An 18,044-nucleotide genomic window follows, 5' to 3' on the forward strand; every position below is an offset into this window, starting at 1 on the left:
TCTTACGTAAAATATAATAGTGTAAAATAGTAATATGAGGGGAAATAAAATATATTTATATATCAATCGAAAAAATCAATCAAATATTGATAATATTTATATATTATATAAATTGAAGATATATATATGAGTAAGAGAAGGAGAAAGGTCAAGCTTTCATAAAATATTCTATTTCCAGAATTAGTAATTTTAAACAATATATTTACATATAATAATAAAAATTTAAATATAAATCGATAGTTAAAAATTGATAAAAAATAAAAAAAAATAAATATATATATAAATAAAAATTATGCTATAGTAGATAGAAAATTGCTACCATTCAAAGAAGAAAGTGTAACTTTGTTTGGGTTAAAGTTAAATTAAATGATAAAAAGTGAAATAAAATAAACATAGGTATAAAGATAAAAAATAAAAATATTTTTAGTTTGATAAGCTAAAAGAAAATAAAAAAGATTTTTCGTTAAGATGAATTTGAATGTTCACTTTCTTTTGTATTATCATTATAAGAATATATATATATATATATATTTATATATATACATATAAATTAGACTTTTTATAGAATATTTTTAGATTATTATTTAGATTAATAATAAATATATACAAAATATATTATTAAAGAGGAAGTTATAAAGAGATATAATATAAAAGAATTAAAAGGATTTATAAATATAAATAAAATTAAAAATTATTTGAAAAGTATAATGATGAGTGTTAGATTGTTTTGTCACAAGGAGTGTTGTATTTTGATAGTAGAATGACAGAATTCCAAATCTACACAATCAAGATGAGAAATATTTAATACTAATAGTGATAAGGATAAAGATAAAAATGGCTTTATTCAATAACTAGGTTAATAATGTGATTTATCATAAGAATAATGGTGGTTTTTGGTAAGATAATGTGTAAAATAAAGAAATAATTGTTAATGATACTTTGCTTTTATGTCATATCATTTATAAAATTTTGAAATAGTATCTTAAAATTGGCTATATTTATAATTTTATAATATATTGAATCTAATCTATTGTGTTTTCCATAAAAGTAATTAGAAATATTATAATAAGAAATATATTAAGTAGTTTTAAATGTATATTTATAATTAAAATTTATAATATATAAAATTTAGTAAAACTTATAATATACTATACATAAGATATCAGGTATAAAAGATAAGATGTATATTTAGAAACGTGATTATTTTTTTATTTGACTTAATAGCTTTAATTAAATGTATATATAAATTGTCAACAAAACTATTGAACAAAGTAATAATTGAATTTTCTTAACAATTGAAGTATTTGACAATGTTTTTTTTAGTAATCATCTTTAGTAAATGACCTTGTTTTTTAATAATAAAAAGTTTAAATGGTTTATTATTGTCTTATATAAATAAAAAAAAATGAATAATAAAATTAAGTAAAGAAAAGATCTTAATTAATATTTTTTAATAACCAAAAAAATATAGAAAAATCAATATGACGACATTAAAAAAAAAAGACAATTAATGTAAAGTAATTGAATAATAAATATGATTTTTTTTTCTGTATATGTTCTAAAATTTCTTTCATAAAGTAAAAATAAATATGATTAAAATAAACAAAAGAGAGAAGTAACTTGTGATCATAATAAATGTCAAAGAAGTGTTAAAAATTTTTTTTTAAATATTATTATTTAAATGTTAATAGTGTTACATCAACATATATCATGTAAAAATAATAAAATAGTATTAAATAAAAAGTTTTTTTTGTTCATATAAATGAAGAAAGATATTAGGAAGAAAGAACTCTTAAAAATATATATTGTTCTGAAAAAAAAAATTCTTTTTTTGTTATAAAATCATAAATAATATAATCAATATAAAAAAAAAATAATTATGGGTATATTTTCTTAAGTATAATTATTCATTCAATGATATATAAAAATAATTTTTCAAATTATTTTTTTTTAAAATAGAAAATTATTTATTTAAATCATATGATTAATATTATTTGCTTTAGAAAAATTTTTCTAACTACTAAAATGAAAAGTGTACAATTTTGGAAAATCTTTTTGTTTGTTAATACAATTTTTATTATATCCTTTCAATTAAATATAAAAAATATCTTCAAATAATTAGTAGTATTTAATGAAAAAAAAGATATTTAAAATATATAAAAAAGAAAACTATTAAAATAATTACATTATAATCATAAAATTAATTTTAAAAAGGATAATTTTTACACAACTTAATAGTTTAATTTATTAATATCCATTAATTGTAATTAAATATTAATATTAAATTCTATAAAATAAATTACCTTTTAATGATCATTGGTAATTTTCTTTAAAAAACTTTCTTTTTTTTTAAATTATATTTTTTAAAAAAAAATTAGTTATTCTATTTAACATATATTTTTTATTGAATATAAATTATTTTTTTTAAAAATATTAAATCTCAGTCATCTGGAATTTTTTAAAATCATTATAAAAAAAAAATAAAATTGCCAAGAAATAGTTATACTTAAAGAATAAATTTTATTATTTCAACATTTATGGGAAAATAGTTTAAAATATAAAAAATATTAACATGTTTTATGTAGATAAAAAAAATAGTTATACTTTTATTTTAGTGAAAAAATAGATTTTAGTTGAAGACGTATGATCAAATAAAATGAAGATATTATATAAATGCGGTGTTTCATTTCTAAATGATTATTTTAAAAATTAAATATAGAAAGAGAAAGTTTTAAGTAGAAGATTAAACTATTTCTATTTAAAAGATATTAAAAAAATGAAATGTATACTATTATCTTTACTTTTTGAATAAATTTTACAAAAGTAATTATATAAATGTAACAACAAAAAAAATAAATAAATATTTCATTGAAAGAAATTATTTTAAAAGTTATTTTTTAAAATTTATAAATATCTTAAAAATTTTTAGATATTTAATATATCTAATAAAAATAATTTTAATCGAAATTTAAAAAGGCGTACCATTGTTTGGAGTGGAAATAGAAGCAAACAAAGAATTAAAAAAAGATATTTATATAAAATTAATAATTTATTTTTTTTAAGAAATACGAATATATTATATATTTTAATAAAATTAAAAAAAAAATTAACTGTATTTCTTTACTTAATTAAAATGACAAATATTCATCTGGTTTAAAATCTTAAAAAAATAACAAAAATATAAAATTATAAATAATAAAAAAAAATATAACAAAATTAAAACGCTATTATATTTAAATTGTTTTTTTTTCTATATCTTGAAAAGTCAATATTTTCATAGTTCTATTTTAAAAGTTAGGTTTTGGCAAAATGTTCAATTCTAGAAAAAATTACCAAAAAAAAAAAATAGTTAATTTTATTTTAAGAAAACATAATTATTTTTATTTACAAATATGTGGAAAAAAAAAAGTTGACTAGAAGAGAGAAATAAAATAATACAATTTATAAAATTTTATTACTAATTTTTTTATCATGAGTCAAGCAAGATAGTTGAGTAAGCATGTTTAATGAAAACTCTTTGATATATAAAAAGTACAAGGGAAGCATTTATAGCATTAAGGATAGAATAAAACCATGATACAATAGTAAATTTTTCAACTATTTTTTTATCCTTTTCATGTATAACATTTAGGCATCCATTGGTGTGGAGTAAAAAAGATACCGGAACTCCAGGAGGGATTGGTACGTTTCCATGACACATATCATTAGAGAAAGGATAAGTTGAATTAAAAGAACATATATTAAGGATAGTTAAGCATTCTTCAGTATATAATTGATTATCATCAATAAATTGTTGGGAGAAAGTTGGTTGTTTTGTGAGTATTTGTGGAATTATTTTTAAGCAATGAATTGAAAATAGTTGTTCACATGAAGGACAACAAGATAATGGTCTTCTTTTCCTGTGGAAAAATGAATGCTGTTTTTTGAACCATTGTGTTAAAATATAATCCATCTCTGATGTTATACCACAACATGAATATTGTTGTTGATAAGCATTCCAAGCATCTGTTATTGACTTATATCTTTCATCACCAAATTTTAAGGTTAAAGTTTTTAATAGTTTATTTTTGGTATTTTCCAATGACAACTAAAAATATAATACATTTTAAGTACTTTATTATAAAAATTTAAAACATACATTAATGTTTGTTAAAAAGCAATAACAACCAATACATCCACTAGTAAGAGACATAGATAAACTGGCACAAATATATATTTGTAAAAGTTTTTTATCTAATGTTATTACAGAAAAAAAACCAAAAACAACAAAAATGAAGATGGAAAATGCTAATGTGATAAAGATAATAGATGTTAAAATTATGGTATTATCATTTTTCATAACACTTGTTGGATACTCATTAACAAAATAATCAATTGAAAATCCTATTAAAAATAAACTTGATAAAAGTATAAAAAAATTAAATGTTGTAAAAATAAATTTAAGTCTATTTAATTTCTTGTTCCTTGTTTCAAAACCATTCATAATTACAAAATAATAATATTTAAAGTTATGAATATAGATAAGTTAAATAAAAAAAGAGAATATCAGAGATTAAGATTGATTTAATATCTAGCCTCATAATCAAAATTATATGTATATATATTGATCAAGATGCTTGTGGTAAAAATGTAAAAAGATAAAGTAACAAGAAAAGTTAAAATGTAGATATAAATATATCTTACGCTTTTGTTAATAACTTAATATAATTTTAAGTATATGCGTGTAATTTCATAAGTAAATACGGAAAATAAAATTTCAATCATTTTTAAGTTTCTTATTATATTTTAAATTGTAAAGAAACTTAATATATATATATATATATATATATTTCGGTTTTATATATTTTTTAATTTATTTACTTATATTTTTCAAGGACAAATACTAATTTTTTTATTTATTATTCTTTTTTTTTATTTTACATTGGATGATAATCAAAAAAAAGATTTTTATGATGATATTTTATCAAACAGGAAATATTACTCATAATTATATGATAAATTTTTGTTAAATAAAATAGTATATTGAAAAATATATATTTAATAATTCAAACATTTTTAATAAAATAATCAGTCATTATTATATGAAAATTGTTATTATTGTAGGGACAATAGTAATTAAGTTTTTTTTTTAAGTTTGTTATTATAAATAATTACTTATTCTTCGCTAAGTGATCCATATTGTTGATTATCTTCATTTTCTAAAGTTTGTTCTCCGTCTGGACCTTCTGGACCTTCTGGACCCCCTGGACCTCTTGGACCTCCACGGCCTCCTGGACCACCACGACCTCCTGGACCTCCACGACCTCTTGGACCTCCGTGACCTCCACGACCACCTGGACCTCTTGGATGACGTGGTAAAATTTTTCTAATTTCATCTCTAATTTCTTGTGTTGTACCATCTAAAATGGCTTTAATTTGTTGATGTTCTTCTCTATAACTAATATTTTGATCATCTTTAACAGCTTCCAATTTCTCAAAAACAACTTTAGCATCAGTAGACAAATTAGCAGCAGCCTTTGTAATGTTAGCCTTAATTTCTGCTTCAAATTTAGTACGATTAACCTTAAATTCATTATAAATTTCTTGAATTGTAGAATTATGTTTAGATGCCCAGGCATCTTCTTCTTTTCCAACCTCAGCTTTTGTTAAATTTTCATTTCTTCTAATATCCAAGAATTCTTTAACATCAGTTTTATTGAGACCTTTAAGGAAAGGCAATGGTGGTGGTCTATGGTGTTTTTTTCCTCCATGACGATCACCACCTCCTCTTCCAAAGACTTCAGATTGAGAAATAAGAACAGCAGCAACAATAAAAATAAGTTTAAAAGTAAAGTTCATTATTTAAAAAAATATGTATTCTTTAAATAGTAATATTTGTATACAGAAAACTGATAACTATAACAAAAATTGTCTTTAAATAGTAGAAAAATTGTCGTTGATCTATATGTAATATACCTTTGTTGGGGGGCGTTATTATTGCGTTAGGTCTTTAACAAATTAAATATCCAATTTAATTTAAAATGATTATTGTTTATATGGTTTTGTTAATCATATCTTTGACGCTTAGTTTACTTTTTTAAATATATACTAAAGAAATAAATTCTGAAAATGAAAACAGGTGTGCTAATATATTTTAAAAAATATTACCCGTGATAAAAAAGATAAATTTTAAATGATTTTTCCTCGTTAAAGTTAAATTTTTTTTTTTACCCAGAAAGTGATAAAATATTGAATTAATAATTTTTATTTTTATATGAGTCATAGATTAATCAAGATTTTTTTTATTATTGCATGTTAATATAATCTTTTTTGCAATAGGATTATGTATTTTGTAATTTGATGTAGATTATGGTAGTGATGATGAAGACCATTTGTTGTCTAATCTGTTAATGGTACAATATTGGTTGGTTTTTTAATTTGTCTAAGAAAAAAAAATTAAAATGTTTGTCTAAGCATTATATATTTATTCAGACAATCAAAATCAAAATAATACCATTATTTAAAATTTTCTTTTATTCATTTAAATTTTTTTAACGCATTATCATAAATAAAATTTTTATTTTTTAATAATGTAAGAAATTTGTTGCTGATGTTTTAATGAAATATGAGATGAATAAGAGTCTTCTTTTTTTATCAATTTAATTATGTAAACATTGTTTAAAGTTAGTTTATGGAACTTTAGATTATAATTAATAATTTTTGAAAAAGTATTTATTTTCAGTTTAATAATATAATAATACTATCATTTTAATATATGTAAAATGAAACATAATCTTCTTTTTGATATTTTTCATGGTTACTTATGTTTACTTGTTAATAACTCATATTGTTTCTTTTGAAGTTTTTTAGGGAAGTTATTTGTTGATAAAAAAAATTATCTATGAAAGGTTAAATAGTACATAATTTTTGTAAAAAAATACACTTTTTTTTGATCTATAATTTATAATGTACAAACTTTATTTTAACTAAGACATCTGATAAATAATGCAACATTATAATGAATTCAATTCATACTTCTATTTTCCTATATTGTATAAATATTCGTCATCAAACCTCTACAATTTATTTTTACTTTTATAAAATTTATTATTTACCTTTAATATTTATTATTATTGTGTTACCTATCACAAAAATATAATGACCACAATATAAATGAATAAACGGAAGAGATTTAAAAAAAAAAATTTTTTTTAAATGGAGATTTAAACAGTAGTTGTATATTAAAAATTATTTTGTATTAAGTTTATTAAAATTCTAAAATAAATAATATACAGACATAGTAGGTAAAATATTTTAAAGTATATTTACTTTTTGTGTTATTAAAAAGTTTGTATTTATGATGAGTGAATTAATTAAATATTTATAATAAAAAAAATCAATTATATTATTGAATAATTATTACTAATATAAAATTTATTTTCTAATAAATAATAAAATGAAAAAAAAATTGCATATATATTTTGAATTTTAAAGAAAATTTTTTTAAATATTATTTTTTAAATGTTTTTCATTAGTATATAATCAATAGGATCTCTTATTGATATTGAATCATGGATGACTTCATTAGATTTTAATTTAAAAATATTCAAAACATCAATCATACTATAAAATTCAGAATAATTAATTGATATATTGAATATATTTAATTTAATGTCGTCAAAAGTTTCAGTTTTATTCATCATTTTTTTATTAACATTAGAACTTTTTTTCAAATTTATAAAAACATTTATACTTAAATTTTCAACACCATATTTTAATTTTTTTGTTAGTCCAGTTGCAAAAAGTGCCACAAAAGATGGAGGACCATCACAGTCCTTTATGCCACTAAAAAAACTAATATGCGTATTACAATCAGGATGAACATAGATACTTCTTTTAATGGTTTGATTCAAATTGAACGATGTTCCTTCATGTTGAAATACATAATCATTTTTAGAGTCATTTAATTTTATCCCATAAAGATAAGAAATATTTGTCCTTGCATGAAATGGAACTGATGAAAAATTAGAATGTTTGTATTTTTTTCCAATGAAACAATATACTTTTAAATTTGATGCACTTACAATGTCTCCTTTTATATTTAGTTTTACTTCATATATATTATCACGAAAGAAAAATCCATATTTTTCTAAATTACTTCCAATGGTAAAAATAAAAATAAGAATGAGAATGGAAATAATATTATTATGCATTTTAAATATAAAAAAATAAAAAATTTTCTTTGATTTATAAAATTATAATATTAAAAAGTTAATATTTATATTTATCTTAAAAAATATTATAAACTAATATAGATATCAAAAAAAGATAAATTATTAAATTATTAAGAATATAAAAAAACTTTTTGAAGGTCAGACAATAATATTATAAACTTTATTGACCAATTTTTAAATCATTAAAAAAAAGTATTATAATGAAATTTTTTTAGAAGGTAAGTATAGATAAAAATATTAAAAAAAAGCTTTTATTAAAATATAATAAACTTTACTAAATTTAATAAAAAGTTTTGAACAATAAATTTTTTAGAAACTTTTCTAGTTTTTGTTCTATCTCAACGGAAAATAATGATAAAAGATGTATTTTTTAATCAACTTCTACTCAGTTTTTATAAGGCATTTAGTTTCAATACATTTCTATATCTGTAGTCATTGTCGGGATATAAAAAAATAATGACAAAGAGTTACGCGCGTAGATGTCACCAAAATTATAACTCAAGAACGACTTGAAATTTAAAAATATTTTGAACCTAGACTATATCTAAAAATGTAATAGAAGTCCAGCGCATCAATTTTCATCTTTCTATGAGTTCACAAACTTGAGTTATGAGTTCATTCTTGAAAATGTTTTTCAAGCAACATTTCTCATCATATCTCAAGTTTGAGACATCCTATGAAGATGGGACTAGGTTCAATGAATTTCCCGTAAAAATCTGATCTAGAAAATATATTTTAATTTTAAAATGCTCAACTGTATCATGAAAGGCGATTTTTTGCAAAAAATATTCCCCACTTTCGCCTTCAACTTTGAAGGCTCATAACTTCTGAAGTTTTAATTTTTACATATCCTTGATTATATTCAAAATTCATCTCTCCTCAAGGGCTATCGAATGAATATAATATTATGCCAAAATTCTGAAAAAAGTTGTTTTTTTAAGTTCTGATGACAAGTCAAGCTGGAGCTTCTTGGACAATTTTTCGAAATCTGGAAATAAAAAAAATATTATTACAGAAACTATTTATTTTAGAAAAGCTTTTTAAGAGAAATCATTTGCCACTATTCTTATCTTCATATGACAATTTTTAGTCAAGATACTGAAAAGCTATGAACAATGAATATTTAGAAAAAATTTCCGCCTTTGGCTATATCTCCTTTAAAAATGAAGCTAGAAACAAGCGGATTTCTGGAATCGTCTTCATATTAGTTTTCATGTAGGGTCTACCTTCAAAATTTTTTTATATCACCAACCATTTTTGAGATATAAAAAATGATGACAAAAGATTAAGCGCGAAAAAATACCAAGTATTATATCTTGAAAACTTTTGAAAATCAAGTAAACTTTTCAACGTGGACTACATCTAAAAAGTCAAAAGAAGTCCAGCGCAACAAATTTCATACTTCTACGAGCTGTTTAACTCAAGTTATGAGTTCATTCTTGAAAATGTTTTTCAAGCAACATTTCTCATCATATCTCAAGTTTGAGACGTCCTATGAAGATGAGACTAGGTTCAATGAATTTCCCGTAAAAATCTGATCTAGAATATATACTTTAATTTAAAAATGCTCAACTGTATCATGAAAGGCGATTTTTTGCAAAAAATATTCCCCACTTTCGCCTCCAACTTTGAAGGCTCATAACTTCTGAAGTTTTAATTTTTACATATCCTTGATTATATTCAAAATTCATCTCTCCTCAAGGGCTATCGAATGAATATAATATTATGCCAAAATTCTGAAAAAAGTTGTTTTTTTAAGTTTTGATGACAAATCAAGTTGGAGCTTCTTGGACAATTTTTGAAACTCGCAAAATATTGAAGTTATTTTTTTACAAAAATTATTCATATTAGAATTACTTTTAAAGAGAAATCGTTTGCCACTAAGCTTATCTTCATATGACAATTTTTAGCCATGATACTGAAAAGTCATGAACAATGAATATTTAGAAAAAATTTCCGCCTTTGGTTGTAACTCTTCTGAAAATGAAGTTAGAAACAAGCGGATTTCTGGAATCATCTTCTTTTTAGTTTTTATTTAGGGTCTACCTTCAAAAATTTTTTATATGATCAGCCATTTTTGAGATATAAAAAATGATGACAAAAGATTAAGCGCGAAAAAATACCAAATGCTATATCTTGAAAACTTTTGAATATCAAGAAAACTTTTCAACGTGGACTACATCTAAAAAGTTGAAAAAAGCCCAGCGCAACAAATTTTATACTTCTATGAGCCGTGTAACTTGAGTTATGAGTACGTTCTTGAAAACGTTTTTGAAACAATGTTTTTCATCATATCTCAAATTTGAGACGTCCTATTAAGATGGGACTAGGTTCAATGAATTTCCCGTAAAAATCTGATCTAGAATGTATACTTTAACTTCAAAACAGTCAACTGAATCTTAAAAGGCAATTTTTTGCAAAAAATATTCCCCACTTTCGCCTCAAACTTTGAAGGCTCATAACTTTTGAAGTTTTAATTTTTACATATCCTTGATTATATTCAAAATTCATCTCTTTTCAAGGGCTGTCGAATGAATATCATATAATGCCAAAATTGAAAAAAAAAGTTTTTTTTAAATACTGATGACAAGTCATGTTGAAACTTTTTGGCCAATTTTTGAAATTTTCGAAATTTTTAAAATATTTTTGCAGAAATTATTTATTTTAGAATAACTTTTGAAGAAAATTCGTTTGTCACTAATTTTATTTTCATATGACAAGTTTTAGTCAAGATGCTGAAGAATCGTTAACAATAAATATTTAGAAAAAATTTCCTCTTTTGATTTTACCTCTTTTAAAAACGAATATGGAGACAAATGGATTTCTGAATTCGTCATAGTATAAGTTTTCATATAGAGTCAACCTTTGAAAAATTTTTATTTTTTTAGTCTTTTTTGAAATATAAAAATTTATGGCAAATTAGTGCTCGCGAAAAAGTACCAAATTACATTTCTTGAAAATTGTAAAAATAAAAAAAAGGTTTCAATGTAGACTACATCAAAAAATTGAAAATAAGCTTAACTCATCAAGTTCCATATTTATAATAATTGTGTAATCCGAATTATAAATACATTCTTAATAACTTTTTTAAAAATTATTTTTCATCATATCTCAAGATTGAGAAGTGTTATGTTGATAGAACTAGATTTTTTTAATTTTTATTAATAATTGATCTAGAATAATTTATTAAATTTTAAACTGAATTTTAAAAGCGATGATTTTCAAAAAATATTTTCTACATTTGCCACTAACTTTGAGATGCTACAACTTCTGAAGTTTAAATTTCTGTGTGTATACTTGATTATATTTAAAAATAATTATTTTTAAAGGGTAATCGGATGCATAAATTGTTGTTTCTAAATTAAAAATATGCGATCAAATTTACTTTCAATATTTTATTAAAAGTGCTTTTCTTTTCTCTCTATTATTTAAGTAAGTTTTAAAATTGTACTATTATGAAACATTTTCTTTATTCTTTAAAAATTTAAATGTTAATTTAATGAACTGGTAAAACAGAAAATTGATTTTAAAACTTATTAAGTTAAAAGTTAAACAAATCACGTAATTATTGTTAACAATTTTTGTTGACATTCAGTCTGAACAATATGCATTATAGATCAGAAATATTATGGTTTGTATATGCTTTATTAAAATATCACAATGATATTTTTTTAGTGACTAATAAAGTTGTATTTATAGTATTCATTATTTATATTATTTAAAATTGTTAATGTTTAATAATACAAAAAAAAATTTACTTGTCAAAAATTGTTAAATAGCATTAAATTTCAAATATACGGTAAAGAAAAATTAAAATAAAATCATATTTATTTTCACTTCTGTGCAAACACTTTTTTATACATTTAGAAAAACTCATCTACACTACTTTGTAACTTCTTAGTCCACTTCTGAAGATCCTCAATATCTTTTGTATTTTTCATTAACATAAACTTTTGACCCGATGCAGATGATTGGAAACTTTTTGTTGTTCCATAAAGAATACTTTTTTTATTGTTTACATCTTCTAAGATATTAAAAGTTGCCTTGCTCATAGATTCACACAAATTTTCAATTTCTTCGAGTTTTCCATAAATTTTTATTTCATTCTCAATCAATGGTACATCATCTGATGGAATTACATAATCCATTATTTTATCAGTCCTTTTAATTAATCCTTTTATTGAATCTCTGCATATTTTTATAGTCTCTTTGAGTCGCATAAGATCATCAAAATATTCAGATAATCTATCCAACTCTTTATCAACAAAGGTACAATTTTCTTTATGGAGTGTAGACATTTTTTCTATAGTCGTATCAACTTTTTCAATTCCTTGATGTAAAATTTCATTATTAGCAAGAATAATTTTAAGTGCATCAATCATACATTCTAATTGAACTTTTTCACTAGGTTTTTCGGAAATTTTAAAAGCTGGAAATACTTGTCTTTTCGACATAATTGTAAGAATTTCTGAAATAAGATTAGATTCAGTAGGTTTTGGAGCAATTTCTGTTATCTTATTTTCTACATTTTCTGGTATCTTTAATTTCCTCATAAGTTCGCGATAAATACAATGATATAAAATATTTCCATCAGAACATACACATAAAAATAAAACTGATTGTAGTGGCATTTTTTTGAGTTCACTATCATCTAAACACACAACAGAACCAGTGTTAGGAATTATTGATCCAGAACATCCAAAAATTTGGTGGAATTTTAATGGTTCTGTCTGATCAGAAAAAGGTTTATTTATCATTTGACTTATTAAGCCATTTAAAGACGTTGTATAATCAACCGAATACAAACTATACAAATCCTGAATCATATAATTATTTGGAGTTGTTGAATCATTACTAATAGTAATTGAATTTCCTGCTTCAACTTTTACAGTTGGCAATTGATAGTTTTCAACAACATACAACTCAAAATCAGGAATACCATTTTTCCAATCAACGTCACTTTTTATTAAAGACGTAAGATGCATCACAGTTCCAGAGTATGTTACAACAGAAAATATCGGAATTTTGTCTCTACATGAATTATTTAACAATAAAATGTCACAAATGTTGTTTATTGAATGTCTATTATCATTACCAAAAATATAAATTCCTTTAGTAGGAGAAAAGATTTTTAAAACTTTGCCTTTGTCAACAATAAATGATATTGTATAAAATTGTCCCTCATTATCAACTGCAAATATTGTATAATATTGATCATCTGTTATTTCACTTTTAAATTTTGGTCCAAAAGAAAAATTCTCTAACATTGTTGATAGTCCAAATGTATTAGAATCATTTGGAAGTAATAAACCAAAGTTTGCTATCGCAATAGGTTTTTTTACATCTAATACACTATACAATTCTACAGAATTATTAGATAAAAGTACACCAACTGTAGATGAATTAAAAACTTCGTCATCATCAGACCATTTTACTTCATTTATTTTGATTTTCTTTCCATATTTTCCTTTTATTAGTGGTAAAGATTCACAAAAATAAGTATCCTTTATTCTTTCTAATTTAAAAGCAAAACATGATAAGTCATATGGTAGTGATATTAAAAATACTTCATTATTCCCAACAAGAGCAACATGATGTTTACTTGAAGAGGTAACTAATTTTTTACACTCAAAATTTTGAGGAAGTTCTGGTTTTAAATTAAGACTCTAAAAATTTAGTTTAATTAAAAGAGAAATTAAAAAAAAAAACATACAACATTTTGGGAATAACTTAATTCACCGGTTTCAAAATTTGGTTGTATACCAAATATAACTTGTAATTTTCCATTAGCAAATACAATAATTGAACTTTTATGAAATCCTGTAATAATAGGATGGCATTCTTTACCAAATAATACATGAAACAGTTTAGAAACAACCATTCCTAAAAATTCTAGAAATAAAATAATTATAATTTAAAAAATATCATAATTATATTTTAGCAACTAATAAAATATAAATAGTTAAAGATTGCGTACTTCTAACTTTTTAATTAATATATATTAAAGTTTTATTCTTTATAAATATTAAATTATTAAAAAATTACAAAAAATAAAGGAATTTTTTAATATGTTGTAATCATTCTATATAATTTTGTATTCATGAATTTTCCACACATTTGTGTTATAAAAACTTTCAATTTAAGACCCCTATATTGGAGAAAAGCTTCTATTAGTTTTTTATTCTTTTTTGAACATACTAAAATAAATTTTTAATACAGTAATTTTTTTTTACATAACTTATTTAATTACAATGGCTTTTATGTATCCACAGAATTATCCCGAATGTCCTTTGTTATTGACAGAACCTGCTTGGTATTCAGATGATTATCCCGAAAAAGAAGAATTACATACATTATTTGAACAATTTAAAAATGATAGAAATACATCCTTAAATATTGTTTCTGGAACATCAAGTACTGATGTTGGAAATGATACAGATGATGCTATCCCATTGTCATCTGGACCATTTCCAGCTGCTAATTTAAGAACTGATGGTAATGATGAAGATGAAGACAATGATGGTCCTCCAGCATCAGATGAGGATGAATGAATATTTAAATTATTACTTAAATAGTTACTATTTAATTTTATTAGTACTATTTTTTTGAATAAAAATATGTATATAAATTTCTGTTTATTTTTATTTTTTTAATCACAAAAAAAAGTAATAAACATAAATAGTTTTTCAAAGTTTCATTTTGACAAAAAATAATTGATTAAATGAAATATATATTGAATCAAATTAGTAACACTTCTGAACATAAAAAATAATTGAAATCAAATATAATAAAATTGAAGAAAATATCTCCTATAATTTTATTAAAATTTTACAAAAAAAAAATTAATTTTTGTGACTTTGTTCTTGACATTGAAATTTGAAAAAGAGAACTAATAAAATAAAGAATTTTATAGTTTTATTTAAAATGAAAATATTTACATTCTAATTTGCCAATAATATGTTTAACATTCATCTTGCTGTATTCAAATGGATGGAGAATAATAATGATAAATAATTACTTTTATAGATTTCAAGAATATAAAACTTCTTTGATTTTTTTGAAATCCATACTGAAGAAAGTTATGATCATCAAAGAAATAGTTCTATCAAAACTCAAAATTATCTTTAAATATTTTTAATTTAAAATATTTCTTGATACTTATTGAAGTATAAATTTCTGAATAAATTATATATCTTTGTAATACTTAAACTATTTATTTTTTTAAATAGTAATCGTAAACAACAGAACAATTTTTAAGATGAAAATTTTTTAGGCACTCTTTGAATTCTCATTTTTTGTTCTCTAAATTTTTTAATTTCATCAATTAATTCTGGTAAATTTCTTTCACTCATTGATCGTATTCTTTTATCAATTTCTTGATATTCCTCAAGTTTCATTAATGCTTCTACATCTCTGATTTCTTTATATCTTTCAGTACTTTCACAAAGTGTCATACTCTTCATAACAGGTAACTGGAAAACCATAGAAAGAAAAAGAAAATCTAATATTATACTTGTTTTAATATCTTTTTTTGTTATTAATTCAGTACATAAATATCTTTCACAAGCTTTTTTAAGAACAGGTAAATCATTTATTTCTGCATCAATAAGAAAATCAGCGAAATCTTCTATAAATTCCATTAATGGTAATGCAACTTTTGTAAAATACATATTTGCCATTGCATCATGAATTTCTATTTGACTTTCTTCACAACATTCAAAAGGACCTGAAGAGTCATCAAGTTCATCATCTTCTTCACCATCAATATCACTTAAACTTTTTTTCTCAGCATTTTCCATATTATCTTTCTCATTTTCTTCAACTCCATCATCATAATGTTGAACGGATATAGATGCTCTTCTTTCACATGACTCACAACAGGCTATTAAAAGTTTTTTAAATAAAACTGAATGTTCACTAGCTACTTCATCATTTCCACATTGATAATTTTTTTCAATTTCATCTTCTGAATCATTTCTAGCAAAGTTTATCGAAACTTTATTTACTTTTTCTGTTTTAGTATTATTTATATCTTCTTCACTAGAATCATTTTTTTGATTTTGTAAAGCAGCTTTCTCTCGAAGTTCTCTTTCTTTTGTCATTACTTGATTAAAAATTTTTTCATAATCTAATTTATTCCAACATGATGAATTTGTAGATTTATTTCTTCCTCTATGTGTTCGAAAACTATAATAACTTTTTTTTAATATTATTATTAAAAAAAAAATATATTTTACCTTCTAGAACTTGTTGATTTTTTTTTCTTGTATAGAAAAGAACTTGCTCTTGCTCTATAATTAGCTGTAAGAAAACTTGAGAATGGTGTTGGTGAAGTCATATTTAAATATGTATTTTTATCAAAAACATCTTCATATATTTCCATAAGTAAAGCAAGTTTAATTTCTTTTCCAACATTATCTTTTATATATCTTGAAATTGATGCTCTATCACTTTGTGTTAATTCTGTTTCAACACCTTTAGATGCTTTTACACAACATTTTTCTTCAATAACTGCTTCATCTCCAGAGTCATCATTACCATCTGTTAATATTCTTACACGTGCACGTAATGTAATATCATTAGATGGTCCATCTAAATAATATATAGCAACTGCTACATAATCTTCTTCACCTTCTAAATCTTCATTCTCTTCTTCATCATTACCTAAATTTGCTTTACCATGTATTTTTAATGTCCATTGAAATGATATTCTTTCATATACAGTGGCAAATTTAGGTGAAATATGAAATATAGCATATTCATAAGAACTTAATCTTCTTAGTGAAACATGAACAGGCCAAATATAACGAAATTTTAATGTACCTTTTTTTAATTCAACTTTTGGGCTACTAGGTGTAGATGAAACTGTTCTTCCATTAAATAAATCACTACTACCACTTACAGAAGAAATAGTTATATTTTCTGGTAAAGTATTAATAGTTGGTGATGGTGGAAAATGTTGTAAAGACATTTTTCCTCTAACTTTTTGTATTAATAAACTATTAGATAAACTTATTTTTTGTTGTTGTGATTCAGTTATTGGAGAAACAGAAATTGAATGATTATCACTTTGATAAAAACGAGACATTTTTCCTTGATTTTTCATAAACTATAATTTGTAGAATTGCTAGAAGATCTGTAAACATTCGTTTAACTTTTCTATAAAATATATTTAATTGTAAAAAAAAAAATATTAATATATGTAACTATTATAATAAAAAAAAATATAGAAATTTTATTTCATCAAATGACATATAACGTAAAAATTTAAAATAAAAACATATAATAGGGTCTAATAGAATTATTGTCGATTTAATATTCTACATATTGTTTATAAAATAATAATCATTTGGTAGGCTTAATATGAAAACATTAACTTTTATTTCTGACTCTATTGTCAAATAGAATAAATCTTAATAATTAGTACAAAAAATAATGTATGTTTTCATTGGTTTAAGTTTCGTTTAATCTTTATACATATGACAAATTAATATATAACTATATAAAATTATATTTATCATTCAATAAATAAGTACTTAAAAAAATATTTATGTTAATCAAACTATTTTATATAAAATATTATTTTTAATATTTAAGTATATAATTTTGTTTTACAAGTATGATATATATATTTTTTTTTATAAAATAATTTAAAAACAACAACAATATATATATATAATAAAAGAATTAGTGTTAATTATATTCGATCTATTAATTCTTTCATTTTTATTCATCATTATTTGCTTACTTATTTATACAATTTATAATAATTTCCAAAACAATTTTTGATAAAGAAAACTAATTAAAATTATGATTGATGAAAAAATGATG

The 18,044-nt window shown here is 22.0% G+C and overlaps 6 protein-coding genes across 6 annotated transcripts; 1 reads left to right on the top strand and 5 right to left on the bottom strand.

Moving 5' to 3' along the window:
- Nucleotides 1-3,469: 3,469 nt before the first annotated feature.
- SRAE_1000276000 (Tetraspanin, EC2 domain-containing protein) lies at nucleotides 3,470-4,192 on the bottom strand (the record flags this gene model as incomplete). The annotated part of the gene is made up of 2 exons (XM_024649873.1): nucleotides 3,470-4,087; nucleotides 4,139-4,192. 2 exons carry the CDS (start codon nucleotides 4,190-4,192, stop codon nucleotides 3,470-3,472), a joined length of 672 nt encoding a protein of 223 aa, XP_024503707.1.
- A 962-nt stretch (nucleotides 4,193-5,154) lies between these two features.
- Nucleotides 5,155-5,838, bottom strand: SRAE_1000276100 (Domain of unknown function DUF148 domain-containing protein; the record flags this gene model as incomplete). The annotated part of the gene is made up of 1 exon (XM_024649875.1): nucleotides 5,155-5,838. One exon carries the CDS (start codon nucleotides 5,836-5,838, stop codon nucleotides 5,155-5,157), a length of 684 nt encoding a protein of 227 aa, XP_024503708.1.
- A 1,658-nt stretch (nucleotides 5,839-7,496) lies between these two features.
- Nucleotides 7,497-8,192, bottom strand: SRAE_1000276200 (Hypothetical protein; the record flags this gene model as incomplete). The annotated part of the gene is made up of 1 exon (XM_024649876.1): nucleotides 7,497-8,192. One exon carries the CDS (start codon nucleotides 8,190-8,192, stop codon nucleotides 7,497-7,499), a length of 696 nt encoding a protein of 231 aa, XP_024503709.1.
- A 3,884-nt stretch (nucleotides 8,193-12,076) lies between these two features.
- On the bottom strand, nucleotides 12,077-14,094 carry SRAE_1000276300 (Nucleoporin Nup88 family-containing protein; the record flags this gene model as incomplete). The annotated part of the gene is made up of 2 exons (XM_024649877.1): nucleotides 12,077-13,879; nucleotides 13,927-14,094. 2 exons carry the CDS (start codon nucleotides 14,092-14,094, stop codon nucleotides 12,077-12,079), a joined length of 1,971 nt encoding a protein of 656 aa, XP_024503710.1.
- Nucleotides 14,095-14,464: 370 nt separating this feature from the next.
- On the top strand, nucleotides 14,465-14,764 carry SRAE_1000276400 (Hypothetical protein; the record flags this gene model as incomplete). The annotated part of the gene is made up of 1 exon (XM_024649878.1): nucleotides 14,465-14,764. One exon carries the CDS (start codon nucleotides 14,465-14,467, stop codon nucleotides 14,762-14,764), a length of 300 nt encoding a protein of 99 aa, XP_024503711.1.
- A 702-nt stretch (nucleotides 14,765-15,466) lies between these two features.
- Nucleotides 15,467-17,319, bottom strand: SRAE_1000276500 (Hypothetical protein; the record flags this gene model as incomplete). Its single annotated transcript, XM_024649879.1, has 2 exons — nucleotides 15,467-16,409; nucleotides 16,451-17,319. 2 exons carry the CDS (start codon nucleotides 17,317-17,319, stop codon nucleotides 15,467-15,469), a joined length of 1,812 nt encoding a protein of 603 aa, XP_024503712.1.
- Between the last annotated feature and the right edge of the window lie 725 nt (nucleotides 17,320-18,044).

The sequence above is a fragment of the Strongyloides ratti genome (assembly GCF_001040885.1).
Source record: "Strongyloides ratti genome assembly S_ratti_ED321, chromosome : 1".
In the NCBI taxonomy this organism is placed as follows: domain Eukaryota; kingdom Metazoa; phylum Nematoda; class Chromadorea; order Rhabditida; family Strongyloididae; genus Strongyloides; species Strongyloides ratti.